The sequence below is a fragment of the Exophiala xenobiotica genome (assembly GCF_000835505.1).
Source record: "Exophiala xenobiotica strain CBS 118157 unplaced genomic scaffold supercont1.6, whole genome shotgun sequence".
NCBI classification, from domain to species: domain Eukaryota; kingdom Fungi; phylum Ascomycota; class Eurotiomycetes; order Chaetothyriales; family Herpotrichiellaceae; genus Exophiala; species Exophiala xenobiotica.
The window spans coordinates 353,958-374,615 of NW_013562489.1; the positions used below are offsets into that span (position 1 = coordinate 353,958).

The 20,658-nt window shown below is 52.4% G+C and overlaps 8 protein-coding genes across 9 annotated transcripts; 4 read left to right on the top strand and 4 right to left on the bottom strand.

Annotated features, from left to right (window-relative positions):
• Positions 1-39: 39 nt before the first annotated feature.
• On the top strand, positions 40-1,650 carry PV05_09423 (uncharacterized protein). The gene is made up of 2 exons (XM_013455762.1): positions 40-639; positions 692-1,650. Exons 1-2 carry the CDS (start codon positions 455-457, stop codon positions 1,596-1,598), a joined length of 1,092 nt encoding a protein of 363 aa, XP_013311216.1. The 5' UTR covers positions 40-454; the 3' UTR covers positions 1,599-1,650.
• PV05_09424 (uncharacterized protein) lies at positions 1,634-3,879 on the bottom strand. The gene is made up of 3 exons (XM_013455763.1): positions 3,498-3,879; positions 3,088-3,447; positions 1,634-3,038 (listed from the first exon to the last, which is right to left on the bottom strand). The coding sequence occupies exons 1-3, from the start codon at positions 3,568-3,570 to the stop codon at positions 1,798-1,800; spliced, it is 1,674 nt and encodes a 557-aa protein (XP_013311217.1). The 5' UTR covers positions 3,571-3,879; the 3' UTR covers positions 1,634-1,797.
• A 382-nt stretch (positions 3,880-4,261) lies between these two features.
• PV05_09425 (uncharacterized protein) lies at positions 4,262-5,931 on the top strand. Its single transcript, XM_013455764.1, has 2 exons — positions 4,262-4,746; positions 4,791-5,931. Exons 1-2 carry the CDS (start codon positions 4,560-4,562, stop codon positions 5,747-5,749), a joined length of 1,146 nt encoding a protein of 381 aa, XP_013311218.1. The 5' UTR covers positions 4,262-4,559; the 3' UTR covers positions 5,750-5,931.
• Positions 5,932-9,167: 3,236 nt separating this feature from the next.
• Positions 9,168-9,662, bottom strand: PV05_09426 (uncharacterized protein; the record flags this gene model as incomplete). Its single annotated transcript, XM_013455765.1, has 2 exons — positions 9,168-9,588; positions 9,643-9,662. The coding sequence occupies 2 exons, from the start codon at positions 9,660-9,662 to the stop codon at positions 9,168-9,170; spliced, it is 441 nt and encodes a 146-aa protein (XP_013311219.1).
• Positions 9,663-10,470: 808 nt separating this feature from the next.
• Positions 10,471-11,968, bottom strand: PV05_09427 (uncharacterized protein; the record flags this gene model as incomplete). The annotated part of the gene is made up of 2 exons (XM_013455766.1): positions 10,471-11,790; positions 11,849-11,968. The coding sequence occupies 2 exons, from the start codon at positions 11,966-11,968 to the stop codon at positions 10,471-10,473; spliced, it is 1,440 nt and encodes a 479-aa protein (XP_013311220.1).
• A 1,500-nt stretch (positions 11,969-13,468) lies between these two features.
• Positions 13,469-15,736, top strand: PV05_09428 (the record flags this gene model as incomplete). 2 transcript variants are annotated; one of them, XM_013455768.1, is made up of 3 exons in its annotated part: positions 13,469-13,489; positions 13,534-13,692; positions 13,751-15,736. In XM_013455768.1, exon 3 carries the CDS (start codon positions 14,098-14,100, stop codon positions 15,664-15,666), a length of 1,569 nt encoding a protein of 522 aa, XP_013311222.1. In that variant the 5' UTR covers positions 13,469-13,489; positions 13,534-13,692; positions 13,751-14,097. The 2 variants fall into 2 exon arrangements, with proteins under 2 accessions (XP_013311222.1, XP_013311221.1); XM_013455767.1 differs by having other exon boundaries at positions 13,469-13,692; positions 13,751-15,666.
• Positions 15,737-15,872: 136 nt separating this feature from the next.
• PV05_09429 (uncharacterized protein) lies at positions 15,873-18,053 on the bottom strand (the record flags this gene model as incomplete). The annotated part of the gene is made up of 1 exon (XM_013455769.1): positions 15,873-18,053. The coding sequence occupies one exon, from the start codon at positions 18,051-18,053 to the stop codon at positions 15,873-15,875; it is 2,181 nt and encodes a 726-aa protein (XP_013311223.1).
• An 801-nt stretch (positions 18,054-18,854) lies between these two features.
• Positions 18,855-20,420, top strand: PV05_09430 (uncharacterized protein; the record flags this gene model as incomplete). Its single annotated transcript, XM_013455770.1, has 1 exon — positions 18,855-20,420. One exon carries the CDS (start codon positions 18,855-18,857, stop codon positions 20,418-20,420), a length of 1,566 nt encoding a protein of 521 aa, XP_013311224.1.
• Between the last annotated feature and the right edge of the window lie 238 nt (positions 20,421-20,658).

Genomic DNA, 20,658 nt, shown 5'->3' on the forward strand with positions numbered 1-20,658 from the left:
GCAGCCTTGCGACCGGCACTTACTCTCGAAAGATTATCCCGATTCTCAACGGTGATCGCAGCAGCCTCTGGGACACGACATGCTTACAGGTGAGAAGATGTCATTAACTCAGCAGCTATATTGTCTCCTGCAAGGATAATTCGGGACATTTTCCGAATGTAGAGGGAAAATGCAATCGAAATCTTGGACGCCTAAACGCCTGGCCTTGTCCTGTTCAGGTTTACCCTCTCGTTCTCCTCGACTAAGTCGGGAATGGCGGGAGCACCGGGACTTTACGTCTTACGGGGTAACAGGCAGAAGTACATCACACCCTGACATCAGGTCAGCTTTCAAGACCTCTACATCCTTAGGATAACTGCTGAACAACTTTCACCTCCTCTCGATATCCCCTAGCAGTCCACCTCCTCTTCGCGATCTCTCGAGAATCAATCCAGCAATACCGGCCGACACCAACATGCCATCAACAGTCACCGACAAAGCCCTGATAGTCCCAGGACTATCCTATGTCTTCGCACGGACCTTCCTCTCACTATTGGGCAGTCCCTTTCGAGGAGCAAAGGGCGCTCCAACGATCAGTGAACATGTCCAAACCACCGCTTTTCGAACCATATTCACGCACTTCACCACGGGTCAATTGCAGTATGCTATAAACTGCCAGCACAGAACGTGGACAGGGCTGACGTTGTCCCAGGATGCTCATCCCACCTTTCATCTCTTCGTATGAGAAATTCTGTAAACAGCACAAACTTCCTGCCCAGATTGTCGATATCCCAGGCACGTCCACGAAGGGCTTCTGGCTTGGCAACCCGGACTCAGCGACATACGTGATGCTCTATTTCCATGGCGGCGGATTCGTCATGCCCGGCTTTCCCGACCATCTGGACCTCCTCTTCCGCTTCGTGCAGTGGTCAAACGGCAAACTCGCCGTCTTCTGTAACGCATACACGCTCGCCCCTCAGGGTCTCTATCCCTTGCAAATCGCCGAAAGTGTCGAAGCACTTCGCTATCTGCTCTCTCTACCCGGCCGCACGCCCGATACAACATTGCTCGGAGGAGACTCTGCCGGCGGCAACTTGGTATGCGCCGTGCTCAGCCACATCTCTGGCCATCCGCATCCGAATTCCAATATTGTCAAACCGTTTGAACTATCCGGCAAGCTGCACGGCGCAGTGATGATCGCGCCATGGGTCTCCTCTGACCACACCAAGTTCAAGTCCATGACCGAATTCCAGCATCGGGATATCGTCAACCCAGTGTGCGCGAACTATTGGATCGACTCATATAAAGGCCGAGGCAAGGGCGTGAAGGATGACGAATACACTGTTCCCGAGCTCGCGCCAGGAAGTTGGTGGTCAGGCTCGAAAGTATCCTCCGTGCTGGTGACGGCCGGCCAAGAAGAAGCACTGCGCGATGCAATCGTCAGCTTTGCTGAGAAGTTCAAGCAAGGTGTTGGTGGCGACGTGCTGAAATTGGCCATAGGCAAGAAGGAGATCCATGATGCTCCGTTGAAGCCCCAGCCGGACAGCGAGCTGAAGAAGTTGGGAGATGATTGTCAGGAGGCTGCTATCAGAACTTGGTTGAGCGAGAGATTGCAGTGAGATAGAGAGTACATATGATGCGAATGCAAGAGAGACAAAACATTACCATTACACACCGTCCAGTATTGAAAGCGCACGCTATGCGATCTGTTAATATGACCCAGATGTTCCAGCCCAAAACAATGCGTAGACAGACGTGCTCGCAGACTCCGTAATATACTGTAAAAAAAGTATCAAAGTGGAATGATGGACCTTCCACTTAGTCCCTCACATTGTCAGTCATTGGCGGAGCTTCGACCGCAACCGAAGCTCTCCGTAATATCGTGGCATTGTCCTCCTCTGGTCTGGGTGCAAAAAGAAGCTGAACAATAGCGGCAATCGAGAATATCGCACAGCTCCACCACCCTGCTGCAGATCCTAGAGTGCTGTAAATGATACCTCCAAGCGGTGGAGCGACAGTTCTTGCCGCCGAACATGCGGACATGGCCAACCCATTGACTTTGCCCAGTACCAGGGGGGACTCGGTCGCGTTTTTCAGCAATATCAACAAGCAGGGAAAGATGATAATGCATGTGAAACTTTGCAGGGCGAGAAGAGCCCAGAGTCCGAGAGCTGGATTTGGCAATGCCGAAACAAACGGAGCCAAGATGTGCGCGACTGGTGTGAGGATGGTGAGCGACAAAACAGACCTCCATACGCCCAGCCTGCCGACGTATATAGGAAAGATGACCCCTTGAAAGAACAATGACAATATGCTGTTCGCCGCAAGGAAAATTCCCACTTTGGGCAACGTCAAGCCCAATCCGCCAACCAAATCCAGGTGTCGTGCGGTGCGTCGTGGGTCGTCAAGAAGATAGACTGGATAGAGAGAGTAGAAGGCCATCTGGTGGTAACACATGAGAACCAAAGCGATGGTCCAAAATATGACCGACTTGTTGAACGCCTTTATCGATTCATCCGGTGCAGTTTGGTCTTCATCGTCCTCAACGACGACATTGGAGATGGTAGGGGCCAGGCCCATCAATGGCTTGAACGAGCCGATGGAGGCGAATGAGGCCCGCCGTAGGTCAAAGGCTGGATCATTCGGGAGAGGAGCAGAACTAGCGGCATAGGACACGCTGCCTCGAGTGCTGCCGCGAATGCTGGTTCGACCGAGCGATACCGCTATTGATTCAACTGCCGACTCTCTCCTGAACCGTGAGCGCATCAGTGGCGTTCTCTCACAGACAGGTTCCTCGTGCCTGATCTCCTCTGGAGGCGGCGTGTGTGATCGGACTCTGGGATTAGTCTCCTCCAGCAGCAGCCAACCCTGGATCATGGCAATGAGAATTGCGACAACAGCGACAAGGTTGGGTAATAGATAAGGATATTCACCGAAGATGCCGTCCGGAGAGAATAGGTGGGGATAGGACTGAGCAGGTTGTGCTGTAAACCCGCCCAAGGCTGACCCAACAATCGAACCCAGACTCCACATGAAAGGCTGGACAGCGTATGCCGCGGCTGTAGAGGGTCAGTCGGACGCTCACACATTTCACTGGCAGAAACTTACGTTCGTGCTTAGGGTTCTTGATCATTTCGGCTACCATTGTCTGCATGACAGCAACATTTCCATTCAGAGCGCCACCAATGACTCGAGCGAGAAGAGCGACCCAGTATCGTTTTGCAAACCCAAAGATCAGACTCGAAAGGGCTGTTCCTGCCAAGGCGACAAGAATGATAGGTTTCCTTCCATATCGATCTGAAATGTGACCCCAGATCATGGCAGTAGATGCTTCAGCCATTGCGAAGGCCGACACGAGTAGACCAGCATAGAAAGACGCATCCTCTTCGCCTTTGATATCTTTGACCATAACAAAGGTATACGCTGTTATGGAAGTGAAGGCGATTGGCTCCGCCAGCCGACAGATGGCTGGGGTCAAATCAGTGGCACGAACTGAGACCTAGCCAAGATGTACTCACCTATAACGGCCAGCTGTCTGTATGGGAAAGGGTCATCATCCCTCCCGGCTGGGGATGTTTCTTGAGGCGCCATTATACCGCCAAAGACTGTTCGAATGAAAATAAGTGTAGTCGGTATACTGCTCCAAAACGGGAAGCTGTCTCTTCATAGAGTTTGGGACCTGGGAAGGGAGAGTTCTCAGAGCAGTCGAATGCCGAAGTCCTTTGGAGCCTTCATCTCGCGCTCTGTGGTGGCGGTAGAACAGCGGTCTGGTTCCATGACCCGTCGACATCATTCCAGTGCTAGAGGAGGGGAACGAACCGTGTGACGTGCAGTGTGCCTCTGGCTTGTGCGGCATCATTGGCTTTTGGTGAGGCTGCACCCACAAAATACGGGGGACGGTGGGCGGCTTGGCCTAAAATATGCCGCCCATCATGCCTATAACAAGATTGCTTCGGCAGCCAATTCCCGATCTGCCCACCTGTCAAGGGATTGATCCAGATTTGATGGCTGAACTTCGGATGTGCTATATGCAAGTCGTTTGCGTTACATCGTTGGTAAAGCGGTCAATCTGCGACGGACATACGCGTGCTGAAAGCGCAGGTCCCAGAGAGGGTTTAATCTGTCGAATACTCCCAGAGACATGGAAAACCGCAGAGAGGACCGAAAGTAGCCGAACTTGTGCTGTCTCCTTGCTAGGTGTGACAAGATTGCCATGACATCTGGTACGTTGTTCGCGAGGATGTATCTGTCGTGCAACCAAGGCCTGTTTGACAGGAAATGCCCGGCTCCGGCAGCCTTGTGTTGAAATTGCAAGACGAGATGTTTCGATGATCTGACAGAGGCGGGCATAGGCTGTGCAAGGCTGTGCAAGGCTGCCCTAACAAAACTCGGGGCAGGTTTTCCGGATGCTTGGCATGTTTGACAACAGCATTCAAGAGCTCGGAAGCTGGAGCTTCAATCCAGACGTGTGCTTTTTGATTTGAGAAGAGGAAGCTTCCGCACGGCTGATCTTGTCAGTCCTTCCTCCCCCAAGCGTCCACTGTTTCCCAAAGCGCTGAAGAGCTGCGGACGTGGTCAATATGCCTGCAATCCCGGCATGCAGCCTGCGCCGACTCTCACACCTTCCTCGAAAATGGGCGTTTCCGGCGCATCTGGTTGCTGGCCGAAGAGTTGGAGGCTATAAATACATCTCAATCCAAGCCACGCCTGCAACAGACACCAGCAGAATTGAGGTTGGTGGCCGATCGGTGTCTGCTTCTTCGCCAGGTCAGTTCACGAACCAAGATGGAGAATTCCACTGACTGGTCCAGATGCCACGTTCGAGGTCATCGGCAGCCCCTACTCGCTTCTCTCTGTAACTCTTTCTCCTTCCCAAGATCTATACACGCGTCGCGGAACGCTGGTCGGATTTGGTGGTGATCCAGATGGCACCGTTTCGACCCTCCGAATGCTGAACCCTATCCGCCGTGCACTGGTTGGCATTCCCTTTCTCTACCAGAAGATCACTTCCACCTCAGCCGCAAACGCCCTCATATCCACGAGATCTCCATTAACTACATTCGCAATACTGCAACTCGATGGCACAACAGATTGGAAGCTGGCCCAGAGAAAAGCGTTGTTGGCGTGGACTGGAAGCACATTGTCAGTGAAACCAAGCTTGAACGCCAGATTATCTCTGGCGTACTGGGGAAGTTCAGATGTGACGGGGAGAGGGTTACTTGCTCTAGCAGGCCAGGGGCAGGTCTATGCAGTCGAACTGGCGGAAGGAGAGACCTACGTCGTGCATCCTTCCAACATCCTGGCTTACTCCGCTTCCGCGCCCTCCCCTCGTCCAGAACCGTATCGGTTCAAGTCCAACAACATTCGACTACAGATACCGTTACAGTTGGGCAACTTTTTCCCATCTTCGAAGTTTGTGGAGACATTAAAGACCAGCAATACCTACAAATTACTTGCAAACGCACTTCTCAGGATACGCACTTGGAGCAGGAGGACGATATGGGGCGATAGATTGTTTTTACAGTTCCGCGGGCCAACAACCCTGCTCCTTCAGAGCCGAGCTGCTCGAGTCAACGATGTTCTGACTGCTCAGGATGTCAATGAGATTGCGGATGCTCCGGCTGGGAGTGTGAGAGAAGCCATCGGCAACGCCCAGAAGACACAGAGTCCAAACACTTCGACACCGGCAGTGGCACCGGCGAAGTCACGGCCTAAGGTGTCAGTAGCAAGTATCGGAAGAGATGGGAAAGTTTCATTTGAATCAGCTTGATATCTTCGCTAGCTGATTGAGACTGAACGCCTGGCTGTGGCATGTACAATTAATTTCTTCTCATCGCCCCAGTCTTGTCCTGTCTACGATCATCTCCAGTCACGCTCCAGTATTATCTCAAGACCACCAGCCTTGTGTCCATGTCAATCGCCGGTTGAATCCGATCCTATTCTTCTGCTGACTTGCATGTCGCACCTCGTTATGGTTACAGTAATTTTGCGTACCCTTATCGTTCTAGCGTGGGGATCACATCGAAACTGATATCGCTGGAAGCGGCTAAGCTCTCCGCTTCTATTGATACCACTTTCATGTTGTGCGCCTCTAACCTCGTCGTCGTCGGTCAATGTGAAAGGAAATATGCTTACAATATATCACTACAGTGTTCGGACAATGCAAACAATGGCTCCAGGTGAAGCGCCTAGTTGCTCCGATGCCCCTGGTATCCATTTGTATCATACATCCTCTACCTCGTCGCCGCCGGTGAGTTGAAAAGGGGTTACGGCCATACGTCCTCATGCAGCATGATTCCCATTCTGACACTTGTCTGTAGTCGAGCGGCAGGCTGTTCCGGATACCATCGCTGCTAGTTTTAAATCATGCGCCACCGAGCTTGTTGTCGCGATCGGTTTGTAGGCGAAGTCAAATTTACGAAAGGACGCAGCAAGCGATTCGCGTAAACCCTATCTCAAATGAAGCGGCCGACTTATGCGACACCGATGATACCAATTTTGTATAGTCCGGTAACATGGTTGTCGCCTTATGTGGGATAAGAGTACCATCCACCTAGGTGCCATCACGAACGGGATACAGGGAACCAGCACGTGATTGATTTCCATCGCGTTAAAGCGGCAGCAAAGTCCGAAACTGTGCTTGGGTGGTGCTTGCGATTTCACGATACTCGCATCAACCCAATATTTATTTCAGCTGTAACACCCGCAAATCTTGCAATATCTTATCAGTCATTCGGAGACGCGAATGATCCATGCGGCAGATGTGTCCGACTGCGCCAATACCATCTTTTCGCAGTCCGCATGACACCTCGCCCTTCTGTATGTATTCTGAACACAATTCGCCAGCACCTTCGCCGGTGCACTGCGGCCCACTTTCGTCATACATGCACACGACGCGGCCCTCGACGCCGACTGCAGCGATATCGATTTGGTATCGCCCGCACACAAGCTCCTCGCAACATGAGCATTTTAAGCTCAATTTGCTCAGACGTACAGAAACGAGTTGCCGGTGGTCCGTGAAGCACATGGTCGATGCGCTGAGCCACTCCGGTACAAACGGTGTCAAATTCAATGACTGATACTCTCCACCAGCCACATCGCCGCCATCGACCGCGGCAAGCTTCTAACGTAATGGACTATCTCACCAGCCATGTACTGCGAAATGTGTCTGGTGCATTTCAGTGAAGTGGCAGATCAGTCCGCGGCTGTCCGGGCGACTTCCCAACCTCACCGGCGCCTATGCCGTCGCCGCGTGCACTTGATACAACCTTGGATTCATTGTAACCTTGCTCCACGGAGACCTTGCTCGCAAGAGCTCACGGCGCACCGCGCTAGGCATAGCGATCGCATGGACTGGCCTTCATCTACGCGCGAACTTACCGTTGCTGTCGCGTCTGAGCAAAATGGCCACAATTACGTGGTATGGCACCAAGGCTTGTACAGCATGTGCAATTCCAGCCTAGGCGCAGTGGCCGACGAGTCAGCTTATGCCAATAACAGTCCGCTTGGCGTGCGGCCTTCCCTCGCTGTCGCCGGGACAAATGATCAATGTTGGATATTTCCTTTCGCGCATCACGAATTTTGATCCGCTTCCTTTGAAAGCCATGTCGGATGATGCGGCCGATCTGTCCGCTTGCCTTCATAACCAACTTTTGAGTATGACGCCTCGATCTCGCCGGCGCGAAGTGCTTCCAACTCAATTTCATCATGAGATAGGCGCACTCGATGTCGTGCTCACGCTAACTGTGTCAGCGACTGCGGATGAGTTTTTCAGCGCGTCAGGATACCTATTTATGGCTGAGCAAACTGATCTCGCCGTCGCTACTAAGATTTGGGTTCAACGAGATCGTTATCAAGTATCATCCTCTTCAACATATGGTAGCTTCGATTGAGCCACGGTACTGCTGATGGCTGGCAACACAAAGCGCGAGACCCGTCAAATACGCCGAGTCACCTCCAGGCGATGTACAACACACCTGTTGCTTGTGGAGACGGTCCTATATCGGTCATAAGCGTGCACCCATGTGTCCCTCCCTACACAATGAATGGAGATGCCCCTATGCCCACGAGGGAGTATCCGCACCGTTGAAAGGGTATAATCGCAGCATACTGAAAGCCAAAGCCATGTGAAGAAGCCGTACCGTACTGAGCAATAGAGAGATCATGTCATGATGCTGAATTCATTTCTGAAAGAAGCACGTTTCTTCTAGGTAGTGTGTAATATTATTGGGGTTGGAGTCCACAACAGAAACACCATGATACATGTAGCTCTCCCAAACAACATATGACTCCAACCCTAGCTTCGATGAAACATTATGTCAGAGAGCTGTGACGACGGTCATTTCCTTCCTCCTGCTTCAGTTTATCTTGTGCCGACATCTAAACCCTCCGTAAATAATGCGCCATGCCTAGCTAGCGAACAATCAAACCAACTTTTACCAATACAACACCCGGAAGTGTGAGTCCCAAAACAGTCATGGAGAGAGCCGTCAAGATGGGCAACGGAGAGATGAAGCTGCAGGAAGTTGCAGGGCCTGGAAACGCTGATCAATGAAGACATCGACATCTGAACGGCCTGACGCAATGTCGAATGTGAAAGGCGTATCTATCATCCGTACAACTTACCAGTTGTGGCTGATGGGAGCATCACAGAATTTTACGAGACATTGCTATCCTGTTGATCTTGTGCTCTTTCTTGGAACAACCTGGGCTGACTATGCGCTTGTATGCAGTCTCCTCTCTGATTGCTTCCACCTAGTTCACCCGCAGCCATCCGTATCATCTTCGGAAACAAGTAACAGGCGTCAGGCGAGCAGTCCTTCCTTGAACGAACACTCTCAGCTGATTTCAAGTGGCCTTTGACATTTTCAAGCCCTTCGGGTTGCTTCCCTGTGCCGTCTCGTTCCAGTACTCGCTATCTTCCGCTTGAGCGCCATTTGAAACACCCATATGTCAACCTCTCACCACTCGACCTCCGTCACCTGCTCCGACACGGCCCCTCAAGGCTGAGATCAGAACCATAATACTCCGCGGGAGTCAACACTGGCTGTAGTATACCTGGCTGACTCCGAGCGTGACTTAGCATAGCTCGAAGCATACATTTCGACACCTCGGAATCCGCCGAAAGATCTTCCAGCGTTTGGTCATCCAAGCTATGCTCGCTGTTCACTACAACCCATGTAAACTGGTCATAGACCATTTTTTCGAAGTTTATGGTCGTCGCTGGTAATTCCGGTGGTCAAGATAACCTCCTCATGCTGGACCACTTCTTGTTCCCAGTATTGAGCCAAGGCATCGATCAATAGGTTTTGCCATCTGGGCATGCAGAATTTTTCCGCGAGGACCCACGACTTGATAGAAAGAGATGCAAAGTCATATCCTGAACAACTTGTCAAGATTTCGTCTTTGTACATGTAGTGAACAAAGGCACCGAAAGTGGCGCAGTCATCCTCTGGCAGCTCGATCACGCCTGTTGTAGCTTCCCTCATGTTCGACGCCAAACACTTCGCAAAGAACGGGGATGCTTTCACCAGTACATCTTTGTGGACGCTGAATTTCGACTTGTCTTGTCCGACCAGGATACTTACGATCGAAGATTGGCCGAAGCTGCTACACGGATTAGTCAATTGGGTAACAAATCGTAACAGTGTTCTCCCAACGCACCTTGTTTGTTGTGGACCCATTTTCGTGAAAATCGGCGAGCACTAATCGAAGACGGCAATGAATGTGGATTGCCAAGTTGGAAGAGGTAAACAGGACAAAGCTTCGGAGAAGTGACCATTTACTGTGTTTAATTGAGTGCAAGGCAAGGTAGATCGGTAAAGGAACCTTGAATGCAGGTCAGTGCAAGAGAGTCGGAGGCAGGGCTGTGTAGGAAGCTTGGAGGCAGGTCAACAAGGTGATAGCCAATACTGACTAACCCACTATGATACTTTCTATAGCATTCACAAAGGCTGTCGACTAGTCGACTGTTCCCAAAAAGGATCAGCATGGCGCGAAGCAGCTCCTTATCATCCTCACCTTTCACCAAAAACGAGACCCGATCTCAGGCCCAGCTCTTCAAACCATTCCTGCATTCTGGAGCACCCGTTCACATAGCGGCAGAAATGGCAGACTCATGCCTGGCAATATGTAGACATAACGACGGTGGATGTAGGCCCACTCATTGATACGTGGAGTCCTCATCTTCAGCCAATTCCCAGACCGAATGAGGGTGGATGCCTCCCAACATTAACCACCATGTCGAATCTCATATAGTAAGTCCCGTCGTAGCCATCTGATCTATCTTCAGGATCATGAGATTGGTACCCGGATCTTCAATCCCTACCAAGACACTATCCCATGACCGAACAGGACCGCTCGCCAGAACACCTTGTCCTTGTGGTTGAAGTGGAGACTGTACCAACCATCCCGTTCATGAGAAGCAGCCTTCGCCCATAGGTATTCGAACAAAGACGCAGTCACAATATGGTCCTGCAGGTCCGTCAACACTTAGCCAGTCTTTTCGCCAGGTAAATCATTTGGTTTCGGCGTCTGACACAGAGTCAGGAACTTTCGAGTAAGGAGATTGCTGACCAAGGTAGTAACGCTAGCAGGAGGTGCCCTTGACATCACCTCCTCCAATGTACAAAGTGATAAAAGTAGCATATCAGCAGGCAGTTCAAAGGTCTCCGTCTCTAGTGCTCGCCACACGGATAGTAACAGACTCAGTGTTACCAGCGGCTTGTGAAGTTGGACCAAAATGCGAAAGTGTATCGCTCGGAGCTCGCCCTGTTCCAGAATTGGCGCTCTGTTCGCCGAAACGGCACTGTTGTTCCAGTCGAGCCATGGAAGAGGCCATTTATCGCGGGCTTGAGGATGCAGTACCATCGTGTTGCTGAGTCGAAGTCCGTGCCGAGCGAAATCATCCAGTGTGGCCTCAACGTTGCCAACGAGGATATCAAAATCTCTTGATAAGTTTTCATGCTGCTTCGAGGTCTCGAGTACCGTGTCTTTTGCTTCCTTGTGTTTCTCACTTTCCGTCTTCAATGCTTGACGTGATTCGGCAAGCTCACTTCGCAGTTTGGTCTTTTCAGACCGGAGATCGTCGTTCTGGCTCTGTAGCTGGTTGAGGTGGGCTATGCCCGTGAATTTGTCCTGGTTGAGTCTATTAATATCCTGAAGTAAAAGAGCTCCCCTCGATTGCAACTTCTGCTTCTCCTCGTACGATGAAACGAGGGCTTCCGTAAAACGGCCAAGAAGGTTAATATGCAGGTCGTTTCTCCGTTCGAGAATGTGAGTCTCATCCATTCTCCGGGTTGAACTCTGTCGAAGTGTGTCGCGTTGTGTTGTCGCAACTTGCAGTTCATCTGCAAGACGGGCATTCTCACACACGAGATCTTTCAGTGGACCTGCCTCTCTCACATTGGCCAACTTCAGATCCATCATTTCATCATCAATAGTTGACAGATGGCATTTTGTGGCCGACAATTCGGTTCGTATCTTTGTCGTAGTTCTGTTAGCAGATAATAGCTCAGCTCGAGCTACTTCCAGCTCACGTCTGAAGCCAGCCAATTGGCCACGAAGGCCAAGTGCCTTACGATTGACACCGTTCGATCGAGAGGTATCGTCTTGCGACTTACTCATCTCTTCCAGCCAGAGCCGTTTGAAACCGCCCTCCTTCCGCCGAAGCTGCCGCAGTTCCTTCAAATCGTCTTCGGCTCGTAATTGGTAACTATCAAGAAGTTCCAGCAAAAGTTTTATCGACTTTCCCTTACTCTCCAAGGCTCCTTTCAGTTTGCGCTCAGCCTCTCGGAGCCTTCGAATTTTTTCCTTTATCCTTCTTAGCCGCCGATTCGAGGTTGCGGAATGCAACGGCAAGAGGGTCAACCTCTTGCTCCATTTTCACCAAGTTGTGAGCAGTCACGGTCACATGGGACTTTGCCCGCAATGCTTCTTTGTCCATAGTACCTAATTGGTACTGTCTTCCTGATGGGTTTGATGTAGACATGATGTAAATTGATGAGTGTTTTTAAAATCCCTTCAGGGAGAAAGATCCTAGTTGTTTGCCCGGCGTACCAGGCTCGCGACCGTGAAAGAGAGAAGGAAGGGCTGCGAGGTTGCAGCGTAGGATGCGAAAGAGTCGATTCACAGTATCGACAACAATGAAAAACACCGAGCATGAACGATCTGTACGATTAGAAGTAGATGAGAAAGATGAAAATACTTAACATCACTGAAGCTTTTCAGCATTTCGCTTTGAGGGTGCCAAGCAGCCACCGGGGGCAGCCTCGGACTGCCCAAGCAAGAGCTCTAAACGTGTCAAATCGCCAGTACCTAGGTACCTTAGTCTTCATGCCCATGCAAACCTCACACCGGATCATCTCGTGCTTGTCTTGATGCAGCTTTGTCTCGTCCACAGTGCGGCTGAACTACCCTTTGAATGTTCCACGACATCAAGGCGCTGCCCAACCAGGAACAGTGAGTCTTCTGACATCCCTAGGCAAGGCTCCTTGTGGCCAGTTCTGCGACATCACCTTATCCTCCATCGAGGCACGCAGCTTATCGTACACGGTTGTCCCCGTCACAGGCATCCGGTCAGCCTATATCTCAGTTTTCTGGGAAGGTTGACCCAAGGGTCGTTGGTTCAGTACCCGGAACAAGATGAAAATGGCCGGTCAGGACCGAGGATGTTGCTCTAGTTGATCGAAACCCCTACCGTGTGCAAAGGGTGATGGACTCAGCACGCCATTATCCGTGTTGGTACACTGAACTGACGATTTTCCAGACCCTTGCTGCCGAATTGCCACTTGACCTTCAAACCTCCTCTGGGTCCGCCTTGTCACGTCCCATTAAGTGGAGGAGAATGTGCCAGATGCAGTACTGGTGCCAGTCCAAAGACGATGGATGCCTCTGGAGGATTTGTTTGCACTCTTTGCGCATACATGGTTGATGTCGGCCAACAACTGCGTGGATACCAACAGCTTGGAATGAAACGGACGCGTAGGAACTTTCCTGACCACTGGAAGACGCCATCATGACGCGAATCGCCGTTGTACTCCGCTCGTCCGTTATTGCCGTGGTTTCGCGTCCGATGTCCCCAAGCTCTTTTCCCCGCTTATTGTCACCGGCAGAATCTCCAGAGTCGCTTATGGGTGGGAGACGAGGAGGGGAGCTTGGGGAGAGGAGGCGCTAACTAGTGAGGCACAAAAAGAGGGCAACTCCCGCCGAACGTCTGGAAGTCACCGTCGACCTCGCAGTATTTCTTCCATCAGACCACAACTTGGTTCGGCGAACGTCCATACATTTCGGCGCGCAAGATGACGGAGATCGCGGAAACAGCAAATCTCGATACAGCCACTGACTTGGAACATGAAGACGAAGCTGTACACAGGTCCGAGACCAGGGCTGCCGGAGCTCGAGGCAAACGCAAGCGTCGGGCTGCTCCCTGTGACAATTGCAGATAGGTCTTGCAAACCCCAACACCCTCACTCGATGTATTGACGTCTCAGCACAGAAAAGCATCTCAAGTGTGAGTTTCGAGCGCTGGAGAGTAATCATGTCTGAACGGTCCAGGCGATTACATATCCTCGGTCTGCACGAGATGTGAAAAGAATGGCGAACGATGCATCCGAACAGCCAGCCGAATCCAATTCAAGCAGCACGGCTCCAGTGCACGATATGACACGAAAAGCTTCCCCGCCAGCCAAACCTGGCTGAAGAACAAATCATTCGGTAGCGCATTTAGACATTTCGAATGCCTCAAAATTTGATGTTCTGACTTCTAGCATAGCGAAATTGAGATACATCGACGAAACTGCAGAGTTGACAGCCATTTATGAACAAGACGGACATAAAGCTGATCTGGACGAAGAGCATCACCAACAGCAACATCAAGAGTGGACTTCGCCGCCAGGTCCAACAATCGAGCATCAGCCGGGAACTGAATTCGTCGATGTTTCTGGCTCTGACGGTGCACAAGAGGAGTTTCAGGCTCAGTCTACATCTGAATATGGTGTTCAGCAGGCAGACTTTCCAGTTGAGCCCACAACGGATCCTGGAGATCAACGGGACGACCGGGCTCCTGTTGACTTCCATCATGTCACGGCGGCCTCTTTTGACACCACTGAAGCGCTCTCCATGCGCAGCGCTAGTCTTGGAGGCATGCCGCAAAAAGAAAGTATTTTATGGCAATCATCCTTGGAGAATCGCAACGTCTTTGCACAAACACCTCAGTCCCAAGGCGGTCTCTCCTGGGGCGGTCAGATTGTCCCGTCTCCGAACGCAGCCCGCACCACTGGGAACTCCTTCGTCGGCACCCTCGTCAAGCCTCCAACCAACCCTACCTTCCAATCTACGGACTCCAGACTCGAGGTGGTGCTGTTGAGATACTTCATCGATGTACTAGCACGCTGGTTTGATATTTGTGATCCTGAGAGGCACTTTGCCGGCATTGTACCCCATCGAGCACGCTGGTGTCCGCCTCTGAAGAACGCCGTTCTCGCAGCCTCGGCGCGGCACTTGACTCGTGTGCAAGAGTCCGGAGCAGGCCATGTCTACTATTACGATGGGGAGATAGTCCCGGACCTCAACGATGAGACTGCGCTGCACTACCACAACGAGTGCATCAGGGACTTGCTCACACGCAGCATGGATCCGGAGCAGACGCGCGATGCAAGCCTACTGGCTGCAGCGATAGTGTTGCGTTTCTACGAAGAGATCGATGCCCCCCTGCGAGAGGAGGAGCGTGACAGTGAGCTCTTCCTACGCGTCATGAACGTCTTCATTGACGCCCAAATACCCTCCGTGCCACTCGTCCCGCACAGCTCCCCGGTGATCACGGGGCCCAAGGTAGGACCGGCAGACCAGCACCAGGAAAAGGTGCCGGTGCCATCCCCCGAGGCGATACAATCACCCACAGCATCGTCGGCTCCTGGAGTGGTGTCTCAAAGACCCCGTTCGGGATGGCCCGCGGAAGGGCTATGCCAGGCTGCGTTCTGGGTGGCCTTCCGGCAGGAGATACACAGCGCTTTCCTGAAACAGCGAGCAGTCAACCTGGCGCTGTCACGTTGTGAGGCTTTCCGGAGCTTCTCGCCCGCAGAAGATGCCGTCTGGGCCGACCGCCTCATCATCTTCTGCGCGGACGTGCTCGAATTCTGCTACGGGAACACCACCAACGCCCCGTCGCGGCAGCAGCACGACTCGTCATCCGCCACCACGCCCAAGGACCGATGGCTCGGCCTGAAGCAGTACGAACGGATGTGGAGCGAGGTCCTGCCGGCCAGCTTCGAGCCCATCTACTTCCGCGATCCAGACCGTGCCAAGGGCGAGGTGTTCCCCCAGATCTGCTACATGGCCGACTGCCACGTCGCCGGCGTGCAGCACGTGGAGCTTGCCCGCATCCTGCTCGCCGTCTACGACCCGACCGCGCCTAAACTGGGACCCGGGTATCTCGCCAGCGTGCGCAAACTGAGCATGGAGCTCAAGGGCGCCGTGCTCCGCCTGTGTGGCATCGCCATGAGCAATCGTAAGTGTCCGCCTGCAATGGTCACTGCGTTTCTGGGCATCGCCATGTGTGGAGACCATTTCGAGGATCCGCTCGAGCAGCAGGCTTTGCTTGGGATGCTGGACGAGATGGAGGCCAGGAATGCCTGGCCTGCAGGGAATGTCAGGCAAACATTGAGGGAGGCTTGGGGACAAGTATCTTGAAAAGTCGGACCGGACATGCGAAGAATGAGAATGGCCATGTCCCTGTACAGATTATATCTTGGTATGTGAAACAGTGAAAGATGTCTAGGTATGTCAAACATTGAAGGATGCCAATTCATGTCATCCCCAAGTCTATATGTTATGCAACTCTCGCTGGAAACTCGACTACTTGGAATAAATCCAATCCGATCGGTAAGTTTAAACATTCAACCCCAGACATCCTCCTGCCACCTCTTCGCCCGTTTCCGCTCTTCTCTCCACTTCTTCAAACCATCATCGTCATAATCCCTGGCCTTCTTCACAGCCTCGCCCACTCGATTGCCCACCTCTCTCGCCATGACCGCCGAGCCGCAAATGTACAAGCCCGCATCCTCCTCGAGGAGGAGACCGACGAGGCTGTCCGTTCGCTCATCTACGCGATCCTGCACGTACGTCTTCTTGGCGCCCTCGACACGAGAAAAAGCATACACAATATCCAATTTATCCGCCAGTGCGGCCTGCAGCTGCTGGAGCTCCTCCTTGTACAGCAGGTCGTTATCCGGATGGCGACAGCCAAAGAACAGGATCATCCGACCTATGAACTTGTTCTGCGCGTGCAGCAGCGACGCCAGACGGGCGCGTTCGTGTAGAAATGCTCGGAAGGGGGCGATCCCTGTCCCTGCCGCGATCAGAATTATCGGTGTGCTCGGCGACGCGGGAAGTTTAAATGTCGAACGGCGGATGGAAGCATGAAGGGCACGGGCTGACGCGGCGAGGAAGGCCGGGTTGACGATGGGCGGGTACGACAGCGACGACGATGATTGTACGTTCGACGCAATGAACGAGGACAGGTAAGTGCTTGCCAGGCCGGGGATAGAGACAGTGTCGTTCTCGAGGAGGAATTGCGGGTTGTTGGCCACTGTCAGAGCGGCGCGGCGTGGCGAGGTGATTGACGAGCTGGCGATCGAGTAGTATCGTGGTGTCATGGGTCGGAGACTCTCGATGACAAAGGCCAGAGGTAGGTCAGACCAGGATGCTACAGAGTCCACAGTTTGTACGTGCTTGAGCAGTCGGGCGAGTGTGATGTGGTGCTTTGCGAGAAAGTTGGCGAAGACCGTCTTGTCGGACGCCAGGCCGAGGAGGTATGCTTTTGCGGTGGCCGACGAGGCGAATTGTGCCAGTGACAGAACGCTTTCTCGGGACACCGGGCCGCAGATTTCGAGGTAGTGCTGGAACAAGGCCGAAATGGTCGTCGGAGAGGGGAGGTTTAGGTTGTTGTCGGAGTTTGAGTCGACATACTGGATCATGAGCGGAGTGTTTTCGCGTCCAGCGAGGCCGAGGATGTCGACGAGGGCAGTGACCTCGGAAGATGGATTGATGGGGCGCACCGCCAGATGGTCTCCTGTCTTGTACTTGATTTCAGGGTGCCCGGACAGATCAACTTCCAGATGTAGACAACTGCGTGACTCGGACTGGGAGGCTCCTTCGAGAAGTTCTCGAGCGGCACAGATTGGCAGCGGCACGATCGCAGATGAAGGACCAGATTGCGTATGCCGGGCGTTTGAACCGTTTGAATCAAGTGGCTCCCCCAGGTACACTCCGCTGAGGTCAATGGAATCGTCCATGACGACCTTGATGCTTGGTTCGTATTCCTGCTCACGCTCCGTGAGACCTAACTGGGTGCACAGCGCGGCGAACAAGGTCGTCTTCCATTCCAGAAAGTCTTCGTCCGTGGTGCCCTTCGCTTCGTCTGCCTTGCCAACGGGTAGGACTATCTTCGCTCCTAGCCCCTGTAAGGATGTTACGACCGTGTCGACGACTGCATTATAGTATTTGTAGTTGCTGTTTCCGCACCCGAATGCGGCGAATCTGAGGTTTTGCAGGGACACTTCGGGTGCGGACTTGAGCCAGCTAAGGAAGCTGGTCGAGTTGTCGCTGGGGTCACCTTCCCCGTACGTTGACATGATAAAGATGGCATATTGGGACTGCGAGAGCTCGGCGATGGTGTGGTGGTCGTAGTCTGAGACATCAGCTACCAGGACTTCTAGCCCAAGGCGAGCGTGACAGTCCCTTGCCAGACGGTGTGCGAATCCTTCGGCGGTTCCAGACTGAGATCCCCAGAATATGACTGCCTGTTTGCCTGTCTCGGCCAACTTCTCCGCGATATTGCGCGTCGATCTGCTGGCCGCGGCTAAGCTGACAATAGCTGCTTGTGGTCTTTCAAACCATGTGTAGTGATACGGATCTGGCTTGTCCCAGAAAGTGCCTCGAGTGGCATAAGCTACTCCTCCGAAGAGGAGTATCACGAGTACCAGGAGGTCATCGTAGGTTGGGCTTGCGATCAGTTGTCGGGTGAGTACTGGGACCGCATCGGTCAGGCTTGAGAAGGAATCCATCGACGAGGACATGCGGTTACAGTTGTTGTGAAGGTTGATGCCACTGTCACCGGGACTCGATGATCTTGAGCTTTGGTTTTATCTATTCTCATTCGTGAACAATCGCAGTTAGCAGTGTCAAACCAAAGTCCACAATCTTCTCGTGGTTCAGGCAATCAATACCCGGCGAACCCCTTTGAGAAACTCGACCATGGCAGGTACATGTGTTGGAAGCAGTATGAATACCCATGCTATCGGCGAGTGCCATGATATTGCGGCTCACAAGGACGGCAAGCCGGTCGAGACCAGAAGGGCCGAGGTCGAGGTTGGTAGATGCATGCTCGCCACCAAATGTGATACGAACCCGGATGTGGGGAGACGTGGAGCTGCAGGCGAGGATCCTGTCCTCGCCGATGTCGAGGTGGATGTCGCCGAAGCATACTCCATACTCGTAGCAGGATCACCAAGGCGGTCGGCGAGGGTCTACCTATCTTGTCACAACAGGTAACAGCCTGGTTTACTCATTCAGTCAATTCTTCCTCGTCTGAAACTCGTCTAGATCTGCTTCTTTGGTTCGTGATTATGATCCCGGCGAACACCTGCATGATCTGCTGCATGAATACTTACTGTGTATGCCACCATGGTTAGGAGTCCTTCCGTGAAACCTGTGAAGGGGGAAAGTACCTCGATGCGCGGGTAAGTTTGCTCTTCTCGATTTCCGCGTTGGCCATTGCGATTTCTTGCATTATATTCAATGCAAAATCGTAACAGTATTTCATCCTGCTTTCTCCTCCCAGATCATTTCCAAGTCGCTCAAAATAGAAAGCCTTCAACATGTTGGGCTTCGCATTCGCCATCCTAGCCTTTGCCCTTACATTCAGCTATTTTGTCATCGTCCCTGTGGTCCAGTACTTCCGCGACCCTAAAGGGCTTCGAAAGTACCCGAACTTGACGTTTCTGTCGGGTATCTCAGATCTCCCTTTTATCTACGAAGCACACAAAGGTTTCCGGTCTCATACTTTGTTGAAGGTCCACCAAAAGCATCCTGTCGTTCGCATTGGGCCTAACGCTCTTTCCTTCGGAGCCAAGGAGGCCATCAAAGACATATACGGTCATAACACGAAATGCGGTAAAGATTTGATGTACCGAGAGCTGGCGGGGACGCATTACCATCTGGCTGATGTAATTGACAAACCTGACCATGCTCGCAAAAGGAAGATGTTGTCGAGCGCCTATGCCATCAAAAATTTGGAAAATTGGGAGCACAAAGTGGCCGACATGACAGCGCGTATGATCCGTGCCTTTGACGCCAGATGTACTTCAGCCCTCAAACAAGGAGAACGCCCCGCCGATGAGGATCTAACAGTCGATTATCGGATGTGGTCGAACCTATTCACCGTGTCTGCTATAGCCAACATCGGCCTCAGCGAAGATCTTGGATTTCTCGACCGCGGAGACGACTTGGTTACTTCGGAAGCAATGGACGGCACCACGAAGAAAGTGCAGTTCAGAGATTGCCTGCATGCAACGGCGTGGGCTCAATCGAACTTGGTATGGTCCTATGGCTGGTACCAGGCGTTGGTTAAATTGAGTAAACTGGTATCACCCACTTACCGGCTTAAGTGGAGACTGAACCAGGATTGGGATGGTATTGTTCGAAACAGGGCCACTACGCGATTTAAGAGATATGAAGCTGGCGAGAAGCTTGACGACTTCTTTACGGCGATCTTGCAGGATAAATCGGGCGTGCCCAACAACCTCGAATGGGGTGAAATGGTTGCAGAAGTCAGCATCATGATGAACGCAGGTTCCGACACAACTGCCATCGCAATGTCGAATGCTATGTATTTATTGCTGAAGCATCCTACACAGTTGAAGAGGTTACGGGAAGAGCTCGACGGTGTGCTCGAGGATGATGAGGTTGTTGCCCCCTATGACAAGGTGAAGCAGCTACCTTTCCTGCGAGCTTGTCTTGATGAGAGCATGCGACTGCTCCCTCCCACCTCTTTCGGATTACCTCGCCGCACGCCTCCAGAGGGTGCTCCAGTCCTCGGAGACTATATTGCCGGCGACACCACAGTCTCGATGTCCTCGTACGTTGCGCACCGGGATCCAAGCATCTTCACGGATCCGGAGACATACAATCCAGAACGATGGCTGGGTGAGGAAGGGAAAGAATTGCAGCCGTATTTCATTGCCTTCTCTGCTGGTGCCCGAGGCTGCATTGGTCGCAACATCAGCTACCTTGAGCAAATGGTCTTACTGGCCTCGTTGCTACACCGGTATGAGTTTGCTCTTCCGTACCCAGAATGGGAGCCTTCAAGACGGGAAAATTTTAACCTATCACCGGGCCCGATGCCTCTGAAAGTGTGGATGAGAAAGAGTGCCGACGAGGCATGAAGGGAGGCTTGTTTGATTTTAGAAAGATCTCCTTGCTATGCAGTTTAGATGATTGATGTGGCCCGAGCGACGAATTGATGCTATTGCTACGTACGGTACTGTAACCGAGATTATCCAACTTTCCCTTCTGCCGCCGTTGCTGTCGTCGTTGCTATCGTTCACTGCACAGTACGTTTAACTATCTTACATGCCGAGGCCTCTCCTACTGTACCCTCACTAGATCCGCAAACGAGTCGGC